This window comes from Euprymna scolopes, chromosome 5, assembly GCF_053919585.1.
Source record: "Euprymna scolopes isolate OS-2025 chromosome 5, ASM5391958v1, whole genome shotgun sequence".
Taxonomy (NCBI): domain Eukaryota; kingdom Metazoa; phylum Mollusca; class Cephalopoda; order Sepiida; family Sepiolidae; genus Euprymna; species Euprymna scolopes.
In genome coordinates, this window is record NC_136486.1 from 25,336,027 (window position 1) to 25,351,494 (window position 15,468).

At 33.1% G+C, this 15,468-nt stretch overlaps 1 protein-coding gene across 5 annotated transcripts in view; it reads right to left on the reverse strand.

Annotated features, from left to right (window-relative positions):
- LOC145276744 (long-chain fatty acid transport protein 6-like) overlaps window positions 1–15,468 on the reverse strand; it is a 478,413-nt gene that overhangs the window by 27,323 nt on the left and 435,622 nt on the right. For all 5 annotated transcript variants that reach the window (XM_080127974.1, XM_080127975.1, XM_080127973.1 and 2 more), the window contains 4 exons: window positions 14,595–14,994; window positions 7,339–7,449; window positions 4,684–4,914; window positions 3,449–3,607 (listed from right to left, as the gene is read on the reverse strand). In XM_080127974.1, the coding sequence (XP_079984100.1) occupies window positions 3,449–3,607; window positions 4,684–4,914; window positions 7,339–7,449; window positions 14,595–14,976 (883 nt within the window). In that variant the 5' untranslated portion in view covers window positions 14,977–14,994. The remainder of the gene's footprint in view (window positions 1–3,448; window positions 3,608–4,683; window positions 4,915–7,338; window positions 7,450–14,594; window positions 14,995–15,468) is intronic.

Here is a 15,468-nt window from a genome sequence, read left to right on the forward strand (position 1 = left end):
AAAGGAATAGAGTAATTACTTGTCCTATGTTTCCTTGAACATACTCTACTACAACGTGCTGGGTCCTAGGTGTCTACATGTTACCGCATGTGTAAACATGTGTACTACGTTACAGTTGTGAGATCATCACTCGTAGTTCGGCCATAAAATTTTATTTCCTTATTTAAAATAAGTCTACTTGATCCATCTTTGTGATTTTTGATGAATGATATTTTCTTTCTATCATGGATATGCACATCACAATAAGGAGACATAATAATTGGGCGATGTGTTATGTAGTTGTTATACCTAAGGTATAACAACTACATAACACATCCTCCAATTACTGTCTTCTTATTACATCGGCAAATAAATATTTTATCTTGTCTATAATTGCTATTATTATATTTAAGCTCCACCGTACTTGTTGAGCTTTACATATCTTCAGAAGCCTAATCTTAAAGATCACCTATATTTGCACTGATAGGCTTTTAAAATGCTAAATCGGCTTGTCTGTGGATACAACTAATATTTAATTATAAATATTTATAACTAGCAGGACCCTTAACCGGCGTTAAGCATGCTGATCCCCCTCGTAAAAAGTTTAAGTACGGCTGTTGTTGGTATTACCCAACCGCCAACCTCCTCATGTTAAGAACGGCTTTTAGAATAGACCCTCTTTATTTTGTGCTTAAAACTCAAATATGTCCCAAATATCATAGGTAAACCAAAATTTTATTGTATTTATTTATTTTTTTTTTTTAAATATTTTCGCCACTGTATTTTCTATAAAATAAATTTATGCTTATTGTATAAAATAAATTTATGCTTATTGTAGGTAAACCAAAATGGTTGTTTAAAAAAATAATTTCACATCTGCATTTTCTATAAAATAGTTTGTGCTTATGCACGTAGATTACCCCCCCCCCCCGCGCCCCCGGTCATATTTGTAAAAAAATAGCCATAAAAAAAATAATAATGTTCAGAAAACAATTATGTTGATTAATAATCGAAAAACTACTTATTTGAGGACCATTACAATGCGGTATTTGTTGTAAGCATACTATTTCCCCTAAAAAATAAGACGTTTGGTGTATGAGATTTTTAATAACAGTGTACAAGATTAAAAATAAAAAATACAAAAAGTTTTGTCCGTATTGTTTTGAAATAAACTTCTATGCATATTGTTTAAAAGCAAAGAAAATGTTTGGTCTAAAATAAATAAGAAGTGTGTATTTTTTTCCAAAAGGTGTTTCTCTCTCGCTCTCTCTCTCTCTCTCTCTCTCGCTTTTTGTCTGTCTCTCACTCTTTGTCTCTCTCTCTCTATCTCTCTCTCTATATAGGTATCAGTCTATCTGCCTCTCAGTATGCCTCACTATAAGTCTATCTTACGCTGTTTGTGTATGTTGATGCGTCCGTGTTTACAAAATCTGTTGTTCACCCACTGGTATCACAAACCTCGAACATTATGATTGTATCTGTTTTAATTTGCATAAAACAATAAATTTAAATGACAACAGTAAACGTTAATTAATATTGTGGGGAAAAGGAAAATGAAACAGAAAAGAAACCGTTTGTTTAGCATCCATGTTTTTTTTTAACAGCTAATGTGTTCGTTTATTCAATAAGGTATCTATTCTCAAATGAGCGGGTTGAGAGGTAACAAACAATGAGAAGAGATGGAAATGTGTAAAGGAGAAATCATTATTTTGTGTAAGAGAAATGAAAAGTTAATGCTTTGTATATGAGTTTATAATCCAGTTAAGAAGGGTGACTGGAGGACATAGTAAGAATGTGCATATATTTTCCAGGTGTAGACTGGTGGCAGGATGAGGACTGTAAAAAGAGAGGGAAAAATAAGAATGTGTGTATGTGTGTGTGTGTGTGTGTGTGTGTGTGTGGAAATATGTTTTTTTTTCAATATATTTCACCTTTTATTTATATCAATTCTTTAATTTATGAAGCTCGATGTAATTACAGAGCATATTACAAATAAAAGACAAAAGCCTATATTCCAAATTTCAAGATGTTGACCATCTTACAATTTATTCCTTTGAGTATGTTGATATGCACAATTCTTGACAGCACCTGTTTTGTAGTGCAAAATCATTCATTTAATTATTGTATCAATCAATGGATTTATTTCGCCCTTAACTCATCAGAAGAAAAAGCAACTATTAATTTATTAAAAGAAAATAAATTCACATGGACATAATTACAAAATCCGAAAATTGGAAGAGAAGTTGCAAATACCTTTCATATTTTCTTTTATTATACTATGTTTGAAATTTCAAGTAAAGTCACTAAAAATTTAAATTCTTGTATTAATAATTTTTTTTCATTTTATACACATTAATAAAAATATTTTATGTAATATTTTATTAATTGATTATTTATAAGTAATCTATATATATATATATACTTAAATGATATTGATAACTTTAAAATCTATAATATATATCTATATATTTAATTTTTATATGAAACTAATTATTTAATATATTGATCATATTCCGGTCATAACGTGTTAATTATATATATATATATATATATATATATATATATATATAACATCAAGTCAATGATGGGAGCAGTTCAGTTAGTTATATTTAAGTGACTGAATATCAACCTTGTGATTGTGGAGCATTTTTCAGAAATTGCAAGAGGAATTTTATATTCCTTTAAGCTATATTGAATTTCTTTTCTAATGAGGTTATTTCTCACTCTGAAATTACTTTTTCAATCTGATTATTTTTCACTCTACAATCCACTTGTAAATTCCACTAACTTAGAACTACTATTTCGTTTAAAAAAAAAAAAAATTCCTTCACTTTTTGGATTTACCATCAAGTGAGTCTTCATGCTCTCTGGAACTTTTTCTGCCCCCCCCCCCCATTTTCACGTTTTTAACTGACATAAACACATTTTTTTTTTTTTTTGCAATTTATGAGTAACCATCATCAAGTGCTCTTTCATTTAATGCCATAACCAGCAAATTTTAGCTCGGCTATAATAATAATTTGCTAATTTCTTTCTTTCCTCTTAAGAGAAGAATAGCATTCTTTGACACTCTGCGAAATAAGGATTTTTGGAAAATTGTTTTTGGAGTATTCTGTCAAACAATAAATTTACATGTAAGTTTTAATTTACAGTCTTAATTTCTACTCCTTGCATTTATTAAAAAAGAAAAAGTAGACCAATTATTTTGTATTGCTAAATTTACCCCTTTTTAAAGTTCGATCAACTTGTGTTCTGAAATGTTTAATCAAAAGGCAAACGGTTTCACAGACAGGAAATGATATTAATATCATTTCTTTGGTGGGTGGGTAGATTCTGGACAAGCACCAAAATAAGTTATTTCATGTATTCAAACTTTTTTTTTTTTTTTGGTCGGGTGCATACGTTACTTGTAAACAAAAAACTTTGATTTTCTTTTTCTAAAATTGAAAATGAAAGGGAAGAGTCTTACCTGTGCTTAGAGCAATATTTAAACCGAGGAACAAGCCACTCGAATGGTACATCGGTAAAGTAACATACAGGACATCGGAACTGTTTATTCCAAGTATAAGACTTAAACGAACTGCGCCAAGTAATTTCATATTATAAATATTACAAGCTTTTGGTAACCCTGCACGAAAAGACAAATAAATATTACCTTTCAAAACTTCAAAAAACAAATTATTTTAATTCAGTTAGAAAAAATAAATAACATAAAATAAAAAGTTGGTTGAATTATAAAAAAAAGTATTTTAAATATTTAAAAACAACATTTTTTAAGGTGAGGATTAAAGTATATTTTATTTTTTTATAAGATTTTTATAACAGGTGACTCCAGTTTTCAACTAAAACGCACTTATCTAGATGTCAAGCCCAGAAGCAGCAATAAATAAACTGTTCTTTTCAGGAGAATTTTTCAATTTTTCTACAAATTACATGAATGTGAACAGATGGTCTTTTCAGGGAAACATTTTTCTTCTTTTTTTTTTTTTTACAAATTAAATAAATAAAAGTTTGGAATTATAAAAAATATTTAAAAATTTTATTTTATCAAAGTGAGGATTAAAAAATATATTTTTGATGACATTTTTATCATTTGGAGTGATTTGTGATTTGGATACAATAAAAAAAAAATTTGCCAAATTGAAGCAGCATATTTATTTTAATCTAAAAAATGGTATTCTTAGACAAAATGAATTTAAAAATTATAGCGTAAAATATTGTAAGGAATTAGTTCTGATTTAGAAACGGAGGAAGAGAAGTAGAGAGAAGGAAAGATAAAAAGAGGGAAAGAGAGAATAAAAGAAAGAGAACGAGGAGAGAGAAGGAGAGAAAGAAAGAAGAGAAGATAAAAGAGAGGGAAGGAGAAAAGAGAGAGGAAAGGAGGGGAGAAGGAGGAGAAATAAAGAAGAGGGAGAAGAACAGAGAAAGAGAAGGAGAAAGAGAAGAAAAGAGAAGAGAGAGAAAAGGGAGAGAAGAGAGAGGTAAGGAGAAGAAGGTAAGGAGAAGAAGGCAGAGAAAAGAGAGGTAAGGAGAAGAAGGTAAGGAGAAGAAGGCAAAGAAAAGAAGGATGAGAAAAAGAAGGAGAGGAAAGAAGAGAGAGAGGTGGAAAGAGAGAAGAGAGTAAGTAAATTATGTTTTTATCAATTTTCCAAATATGTTTTCAATCATTTCTCAAACAAGAAAAGGAGAAGAATGGCCTCTTACCTGTCGTCCCTGATGTGTATATGTAACAGCTAATCGAGACCTTGTTTATACGTTCTCTCACATAAGCGGGGACCAGTCTTTCAGAAGCAGCACTGAGGAGTTTATCGAACGATTTGAAGAAAGGACTGACGCGAACGTTTTCGCATTTGGTACTCGAACATGCAACGTAGATATCTAAATTCTGATCTAATTGGTCTTTGATGTTTTCAATGTTGGCTTGAATTGTGGGGTCTGTAAAGCAGGGGAAAAAAACCCAGAAAATAAGTGTAAAAAAAATAACAGGATTTAATTTTTTTTTTTTTTTTTTAAATACAAAACGAAATCATTTCAGTTGATGTCACCTCCTACATTGGACAAACCATCTCATGAAAAATTATAAAAAATGATTTTTAATTTAGATAAAATTAAATGATTGTGTTTATCTTGTATAGATTTATAAATTACGGAATGGATTTCAACTAAATTGTCAGAGATGGAATGAATAAGTGTGATGATGACCCAAGTTTGCATCAGCATTTTCTGGCAGTTTATGCTAGAAAAGTAGCTGGAAAAAGACAATGTGATTAGCCAATCAGCTGTCAGCAGCCTACAAAATTGTTTTTGTTAATAGAAAAAATACAAAAACAAAAAAAAAACGCTTTTGATATTTTCTTGTTGCTATTTTTGTCTGATTTCCATTAAATAAATTAAAGAAATTTACCCTGTATTTATTTTTATTAAAATTAAATTAAATGATGTTATATTTTGCTGCTGAATTTTTTTTTTTTATTTAGTCATGTTCACTCAAGGCACAAGGGACTACCATTTGAGATCATGTCTAGTGGAGATGAACAAAATGTTGGTTTACATTACATTTAAATTTCTGCATGTCAGTGTACAGTCAAGGAAGCAAGTAACAGGAAGGGAATTCCAAAAGTTAGTGGTCCAAGGGAAGAAACTATTAGAGTAGAAGGCTTTCCAGCATCTAAGAACCTTAACAGTGAAGGGGTAGGATTTTCGATACAAAATGTATTTCGATATTATTTTCTATTTACTGCGGAATTGAAAAAATGGTGCATTGACAACTTGGGCTGTCATCGTTAATAATACGAACAGGCTCGTGAGAAATGACAACACCATGGTCAGATGGATTTGCTCTTCAAAAATTATGGACAAGAGGTGCATGGCTGATCTAAGGGTACATCTTGGCATTCCTCTTTGGAATTTATCCTGAGGCATGGAAGATTGAGATGGTTTGAGCATGTGAAAAGAATGGATAACAACATTTGGCAACGCAGAATGTTGTCCTTTGATGTCAGAGGTAAACATTGTGGTCAGCTAAAGAAATGATGGCTGAACAACATCAAGGCTGACCTCCACACTCTAAACATCACAGAGCATCTGGTCAATGATCATCATGCCTGGAGAGAAGCCATCAGCATCAAAGGTAACCTGACAAGATGTCCACCCCAGTAGCCGGGAACAGAAAATGACAAACTGTGCAGTTGCAGTAGCAGGCAAATGTGCCATTTATTAAGTGATAAGAGAAATGTTTTGTTTTGTTTTTTTTTGGGGGGGGGGTTCTCTCCTCTCCTCTAAATATCACTAAGCAAAAATAATATATTGAACCAGGTTATGTTCAATAAAATTGATTCGAAATACATTTTTAATAACATGGCCCAATGTTTACCATAAAAAACTGGCAAAACAGAATTAAATTTATCTAATGGCAAAATAATATGAATTTTTTTTTTTTTTCCAAGTTTTAAAAATTGCATCAAATTTCAAATTAAATAAAATCCATAAAATGGTTCATGGTCATTACTGGAACTTGATTTGAAGAGAATTTCTTCTTTTTTTTTAATCAGGTCACTCAGGAAGAGCATCTTGTCATGAGGACAAAATATCAGGTTGGTTGGTTGTTTTTGTTTTACGGCATATCAACCCTTTTCAGGTTATTTAATGCCGAATCCAAAGATTTTGAAGAAAAAAGTTTTAATAGAATATATTTGTTGTTTTCAAGTCTGTTTCTATTTAACCCATAGTTGAAACCCTAACAGGTACTACCACTCCGGGTCAGAGTGGACCTGGGAGCAATGGCAATTAAAGGGTGGCTCCACATTCCCCAAAGCCCGCAAGTTGGGGCCTCACCACTGGATATAGTTTAAGGTCATATACAGGACCAAAATATCAGGTCCAGGTTTTTCTCTCCAACATCTTGAAATAAATGCACTTACCTACATAAACATTGTTCGGTTAAACACATTTTGATAATCCCTTTCAAAATATTTCTTTATAGTTTTTTTTTTTTTTTCAGCAAATATGGCTTGGAATCTGAACCCAAAATCTTTCATATCATTTCCGATTACCCATTGCTACCATGTTGCATCCTTGTGCCTGTTTTACATACTCCTGACTAACTCGACAAGCAACAAAATCCCACCCCTTCATTGCTGAGGATCCTAGATGCCAGAAAGCCTTCTACTTTAATAGTTTCTTCCCTCAAACTTTTAGACTTTATAATTCCCTCCTTTTATCTTGCTCTCCTGATTGTGCTAATCTGCAGATGTTTAAATGTAATGTGAACAGACTTCTCACTGCCCAACTCCCCCAAAGCCCTTTATGTTTCTAAGTCCAATTTGTAGATTGAATTCAATTTATTATAAGAATACATACCACTGTCGATGATGAAAAGTTTGGGATTGGTAGTTTGGATAGAATGTACAAGACCAATACTTTGTAGATTGTAATTCTGAAAGGAGGGGATGGCGCCAATCTTTGAAAGACCTGAAATTCAGAAGAAAAAAAGAAGAAAAAGTGTTTTCAGATGACATTACATTGCAGCATTTCATTATTTTGATCCATCAAGTTTTTTGGTCAGATAAAATTTAAAAACTTGATGGATCAAAATAATGAAAAAGTAAAATCTCAGGACAAAACAAAAAGTTATTGGAAACTGAGTTCTGTAAAGATAATTCTACGATGAAAAAAAAAAAAATTTTTTTCTGTAATCTTTTATATCAATGGCAAATGCTTGTATGACCAGCTAAAACTTAAAAAATACACAATAAACCTCTACAAAGTTGGTATTTTAATCAGCATAACCCGGATGCATAAAATCTAAAATTAAGAAAAAACAGAAAAAAGAAAAAAGATTTTCAAATGAGTTTACATTGAAACATTAATTTTTTTTATATTTATGTTAATGTTTTTTAAGATTTTTGTTCACATAGAATTTAAAAACTAAAATCCATGAACAACACAAAAAAGTTCTTGAAAAACTTAGCTGTTTAAAGATAATTCCACCATAAAAAAATGGTTTGTTTGTAATTTAATGACAATTAAACTCAAATATTGGTATAGCAATACTATTTTAGTTATTTAATGCCAAAACTCATGAATAACCGACAAATATTTTATGTTTTAGAATATTTTAAATAAAGGATTGATACTTTATATTTGGATTACTCTTTCATCATGGATTTTTGTATATTTTGGGGATAGTTTTGAAGGTGAGCTATGAATAGGTCAGTTTGGCAGTTCAAGTGATCATCGCTAACATATCATCAGGCAGTCGATTCAGTAGGTAGAATGAATGGCGGTATGCAAAACAGTCGTTGAGAAGGCGACCCTAAAATGGTGCACATTCTCTACTGGTGACTCCAAGAATCTACTGATGTCTGGTATGCAGAGAAATAGTCTGGCAGCACTTGTCCCGCAAGCTGTTTTTAAAAATTATGGTTCTCAACTCCAGGAGGTTAGGCATAAGATAAGATGCAGATTTGGGGGAAGGTGCTTCTGTAGAATGAACGGGATTGAAGCTTAGCATTCGCAGGTTTTCAATCAGTGTCATTAACCCCTCTCATCTTGAATCTTATTCTCACAACATTTTAGCCAAAGTAACTTATGAGTTTATTCAGGTTGGTTCTGTTGAACCTAGAAATCTGTATGGAATTTTGAATGGAACCTTTTACTTAATCCACAGGGGTAGCTTGCTCTTGTTCTGTCAGCTATGACTGGATAGAACTTTTAAGTAATTCTTATATTCTTATAGTAATTAATTATATTTATAGTATTGCTCATGCTGAGGGCTGAACCTTTTATTTTTTACATGGGAGTCCCCACTTATCAAAGCCTCGAATAATAATAAATGTATGATGGTCACTGAGACAACAGTATAGTGATCGTTAATGGGGGGGAAATTGGGTAGAATTATTTAAGGGGATGGCTCAGCAAAAATTTGTTTACATTGGACTTGAAGACGATGATGCTCTAGTCATCTGGAAAGTAGCCCAGTAAGTCCCACAGGCGGACAGTTCTAGGAGAGAAGCTTTGTTGACGAAATTTGCATTTAGATTTAGGCACAGGTAGAGAGTGGAGGAAATTGTCGATCGTGGTTATAGATAGAGGAGTGCTTTTTGTGGAAGTTTAGCGAGAGGGGGGGGGCATAGATTGAAGCTCAGATGAGCACCTCCGGAAGATTGTCACTTAGAACTTTTTAATGCTTAACTCTTTCATCCGTTGAGCTGTGGATCTTTTAGCAAGAATTTAAAAATCCTTAAACTTTTTTGTTTTACCGTCTATTACTATATATATATATATATATATATATATATATATATTTTATGGTTGACAGAATGAGAACAAGCTAACCGTAAAGATTTCCAAGTTCAATAAGATGTACCTGAAGAATGTAAAAATTTCTATCAACCAAACATTGGGTAAAATTCAAGATGCAAAACTTTCTCTCCGCTCTTGTCTCTGAAAATGAACTCCATGCTTTCCATCAGTTCATTCAGTCTCCACATATGCAAATTAGTTCTCCACATGTGCTGATCAGTTCCAATTATAAAAAGTATGCAATTGTGAAGAGAAGACCTTTTTGACTCTGTCAGATGGTAATGTGTAGACACAGCCACTTAAAAAAAAAAATGGCTGCTGAGTTCAGGTTTTATGTAAAACTTTAAACTGAAAGAAATCATTACATGACACAGAAATTATAAAGATAATCGTTTGTAAGAAAGTTTCCTTCGCCCCCAAAAAGAAGAGTTTCTCCGTATTGAATGATAAGATTCATCTTTTGAACATTTTCATTTACAACTATCAATTAACTGTGAATAACGGTTCAATGCACACGGTAAAGTACAGATTTCACACCGCCAAGAATTGGCTGATGATCAGCAATCCATTGAAATTGACAGACATTTTCACAACAAGTTTGAATATTATTACTTCTTCAGTCTGCGTGAAATCATTGTCATAATCATTTACAACATTTGTTGAATGCATTCTAAGAACTCCACAGCCATTTTCTTTTCATCAACCTATTTCATACCCAGATCTTAATTATAATAATTAGCGAGACCCGTGGAAATTCCAAAGTTGTATCCTTCATCTGTTGTATATTGCTGCTGTGCATTCTATTAATGTTCAGCACAAACACAGACCCCACGATATTATTGCGGCACCTTTGTTCAAACTGAAACCTCTTACACAGCGACTTAGAAAATGAGTTCGAGTTTTATGTAAAATTTGAAATTGAAAGAGACCCTTACTTCACATATAAATTCGAAGGGAGACCATCAGGTTTGCCACTTTGGTAGCCATCTTGTTCACAAGGAAAGTTGTCTCGCTAAAAAAAAGTCGTTTTTTTGTATTGAGCAACAAAATGTTTATCTGGAACCATCAATTGACTGCGAATAATGGTTCAATGTGCATAGTAAATTACATCACACCTCCAAAAATTGGCTATTAACTGACGCTTGAAAATCCATTAAATCATTTCAAAATTGTCAGACAGCTTCATGACAAGTTAGAATATTGTTATTTCTTCAGTCTGTATGAAATCATTGTTATAAATATCTTTTACAAGACTTGTTGGATGCATTCTAAGAACTCAGCAGCCATTTTCTTTTTAGGCTGTTATGTCTGCACATTAGCAAAGTGTTGAACCAACTCTTGGGGTATTCACAGAAACAAGCTGATCGTTCATTGTATCTTTTACATTCCTTTTATCAAAGGGATAAAAAATAGTACACACACCGACAGAGATGTATCGATATATTAGTATAGGTATAGACCAATGCAGATGGTAAATTACAGATTTCACACCTCCAAGAATTGGCTATTAACTGATGATCGGCAATTTATTGAAATTGTCAGACATTTTTATGACAAGTTGGAATATTTCTTCAGTCTGCATGAAATCATTGTCATAAACATCATTTACAACACTTACTGGATTCCAATTCTAAGAACTCCGTAGCCATTTTCGCTCTAGGCCACTGTGTCTGCATATCCAAGGAAATGGCAGAAACACTAGAGGATGACCTTCAATCCGTAGTGGAATGGGGACAAAAATGGTTGGTCACATTCAATGCTGCTAAGACTAAGCTTGTTTCCTTCAATAACTACAAGAAACCTTCTCTACCACCAATAGCAATGGCCAAGAACACATTGCCTGAAAGTACTTCTTTTAAACTGCTCGGCCTAACGTTTACAGGGAATATGAACTGGAATAGATGCATTGAGAGCATTGCCAAGGCTGCTGCAAGGAAGGTTGGCTCCCTCTACCGTGCTAGAAAACTACTTACGCCTGACAGTATCCTATACCTCTATAAGGCAACCATTCGCCCATGTATGGAGTACTGTTGTCACATCTGGGCTGGTGCATCTGCTTCTTGTCTCTCGCTCTTGGACAGGGTTCAAAAGAGAGTCGCCAACCTGATAGGTCCTGAACTGTCATCTAGGCTTCAGCCTCTGTCCCATCGACGAGATGTTGCATCCCTCTGCCTGTTCTACAAATACTTCAAGGGTGAATGCTCTGACGAACTGCAAACACTTGTACCTCCCCGACGTAACTACCCCCGACAAACCCGACAAGCTACTAAGTCTCATCCCTTTACAGTAGAGATCCCTAGGTGCAAGAAAGCCTTTTACTCCAATAGTTTCTTCCTCAGAACTGCGGGTCTTTGGAACTCCCTTCCGGGATTCTGCTTTCCCAACTGCAACGATATGCAGAAGTTCAAGTGTAATGTCAACAAACATCTTTCTACTCATCTCCCTTCATAATGACCCCGCTAATTAAGTCCCTGATAGTAGCCCCCTGCTTCAAAGTGGCACTGTGCCTTGTTTGGGGTGAAAATTGAATAATAAAAAAAATAAAAAAATAAAAAAACATTACCTTGGTAGATGAGCAATCACAACATTCAAAGCATCTTATTCTCTTTTCACCTAGTAAGTGTTTCTCTTTATTACATAATGAATCTTACACTCAGTAAACACACATGATAATTATATACACAGACATGACAGAAAAGAATAGACACAAATAGAAACAGTTTATTTTAATAAACACATAATTTATGGAACAAACTCGAACATAAATGGTCACAAATTCAATAACTAATACTTTGCTAACATTCCCTTTGCAGCTTTAAATACTGAGGTGCCTCTAGGCATGGCATTGATCAGTTGACAAATATCATCTTGAGGAATTTCTTCCCATGTCTGACGTAATAATGCTAAAAGTTCAAGCATAGAAGATGGCTGTCTTTCCTTTTGCCAACTGGGTTCATATCCGGGAGCTAAATGGGTCATGGAAGTTTATTAATCCCATTTCGGTTCAACCAATGTTGTGTCACCCTAGCAAAGTGACAAGGAGCTCCGTCTTCCATAAGTGGAGTTAACTTAGTTCATTTTACCACTTGAGAATATTGGTACGAGTTCTTCATGTAATATTGACATATATTTAGCAGAATTGATGTTTCCTTCACATTCCACCAGGTCTGATCAACCATCACTCCAAATTGCACCCAAGAACTTGCATGTTTCAGCATTGGCTGCAGTCTTTTTAAGTCAAACTCTTGCTGAGAGAGCCCCCCATACCAATACGCATCTACTCTCAGGAAATAATACAAATCGTGACTCATAAGAGAAAATGACATTGGCCCACAAGGTCATAGGTCTCTCCACTATCTCATGAGACCAATCTTTTCTGAGCTTAATATTGGCAGAATGAAGGAGAGGCTTCCTTTTCTCAGCTCTACCATAGTAGTCTAACTTGTGAAGAAACCTGACAACTGTTCTGGGACTGACACCAGTTTGTGTTGCAATGTTAGAGGCTTTGCACTGAGGATCCTCTTCAATATTTCTTTTCACAAGATGCAAGGTTCTTTCAGAGGGCTCGGAGCAACCTGGATGAGGTTTTGTGCACTCTTTGTCCTCTCTTGTGAATGGTACAATCACTCTATTAACAGTAAAACGAGGCATTGAAAGATTTTCAGCTATTTTGTGTTGACTAAGACCATCTTCATGTTGAACAACGATTCGTCCTTGCAGAAATTCTAATGCTCTTTTGACTTGTGGCATGCTTCAATGTTGTTAGATGCAATTTTAATGAGATATGAGCTATTTCAGCATTATTATTTTTCTGTAAATATATATAAGAGCATATATTTATCTTAAGAAAAATATTTATTTTAGTGTCTATTCTTTTCTGTCACATCTGTGTGTGTGTGTGTGTGCATATATATATATATATATATATATATATATATATATGTGTGTGTGTGTGTGAGGGAATTAGATCTAGAGTCTAAAGAGTAGAGTCTATTTTAATGTACTAGTAAATGCATTAATACTATTAAAAGAAAACAGTGCTCGTTGTACTGCAGATATATAACAAGCTCAATAGGTATAGATAACCTAGAGCTATTTTTATATTGAGTAAAACGATTCATAATTTTGAATTAAAAATCAGTTTCAAAAGGAAAACAAACAAAATCAATATATTGTACGATCGTTTCGGAAACGATATTTTTTTTTTTTGGAATAGACAATATATCTTGAACAATAATTTGATAACAGATTTTCTTTAAACAAAGTCTCTTCATCAGCAAAAATATGGGGGGGGGTAAAAACACCAAAATAAAACTAGCATTTTTTGTAGTAAGGCAGATATTCCTGGAAATATTGTTGGAGACCACCCTCCATGGGATAATTGGACTATCTCATGACGTCACTTCCTCTGGTGATGTCACTTCCGGTATCGAGTACTGGTGCCCGTCAGTCAGAGATTGGCACAAGGCCAAGGAGGTCGAGTGCAAACGCCCTACCGTTGAGGAATGGTATTGCTCAACTCGCTTTGCCTGTAATATATGTGAATACATGTGTTTTTCTAAAAGTCCTGTGTACCTTTCGTTTATTACCATTTAACTCCATAACAACTGGTGACGTCGGATTTGACTTTCACATGTTATTGCACATATTGCAGCATTAAGAATTTTTTTTTAAATTCAATTTATAACATTTTATAATCAATTCTTAATACTGCAATATTTTTAGTTATAAATTTATTATATTTTTCACTAGAATATCTTGTTCTTTTCTTTTCCAGTTTTAAAAACTAGTCCCTTAAGCTTAACCATATTACTTTTCATGCTCGCATTTTTCTATTGTAATATATATTTGTTCACTGTTTTGGGGAAATAATTCCAACAAAGTGCTCGATTACACAGAAAAAAATTTCCAATATAAGAGCTTAATATTTATTTCTTTAAAACTATACAGACGGTCTGAAAAACATTGGTACCATCGGTTTCAAGCCCAACATAAGAGGGACCAGTTAATGGTAAGTAATGTTAGGCTCTTGTCAGAGAGAAAAAATTATGGCTGAGGAGAACCTAATATTATTTATCATTAACTAGTCCTCCTTATATTGGGCTTGAAACCGACGGTACCAATGTTTTTTCTGGCCTTCTATACAATTTTAAATACATAAATATATATAATTATATATAGATAAATAGAAAGGTAAATTTTTTGCATTTGGTAAGTTATTTATGTTTTTTTTGTTCACCTTCTTTTTCTTGGTAAATATACTGCACAATTGTCCAAATTTTAAACAGAAAATTGTTTGTCCTAAAACTTACCCAAGAAGATCCAAGCAAACTGGGGACAGTTAGTTAAAAGCAATGCGACATCATCACCTCGTGTCACCCCAAGGGAGACCATCAGGTTTGCCACTTTGGTAGCCATCTTGTCCACATAACTGTATGTATACTGCACACCTTCAAAGATAATAAAAGGCTTGTGTGGGTATTCTCGTGCAGTTCCTTCAAACACATCTGCAATCGTCCGGTGGTTACGGCCCATCTTTGAAGCATTCATGCCAGCAGAAAGGGCCGTCAGCAGGCGAACGTCGTAATAGAGTAGACGCAATGACGGCTTTATGGCTTTTTTCCAGATTAGATAACTGATACCAGCTAACCCTCCTGTCAAAGAAGCCATTACAAACATGCGTAGGTCCATCATTAGGCCAGATTAGTTGATCTGCAAAAAAAAAAAAAAGAAAAAAGTTTTCAGTAATACTTTCTTAAAGTGTAAAAAAAAATTTTTTTCCAAAATGTTTATAAATTTTTTTTTTCTAAAAAATAAAAAATATTTTTCCAAAATGTAAGAAATAAACAAATTTCTAAACAGTAAAATTTTTTAAAATTACAAAAAGTAAAAAAAAAATTTTTTATCCCAAAAAGTAAAAAGTAATTTTTTTTTCGAAACAGTAAAAAATAAAAAAATTCTAAAAAGTAACAAAATATTTTTTTTAAAATTCCAAAAAGTAGAAAAATAAAAATTTTCCAAAAATAAAAATAAATAAAAAAAAATTAAAAAGAGGACATTTTTTTTTTTTCAAACTGATATAAATATTTAATATATCATATATTAAAAAATAGAGGAATACTCATCCCAAAATTAATTCCATGAACAGAACAGTTTTCACTCATTTGTTAAGTGGTCTCTATCAAT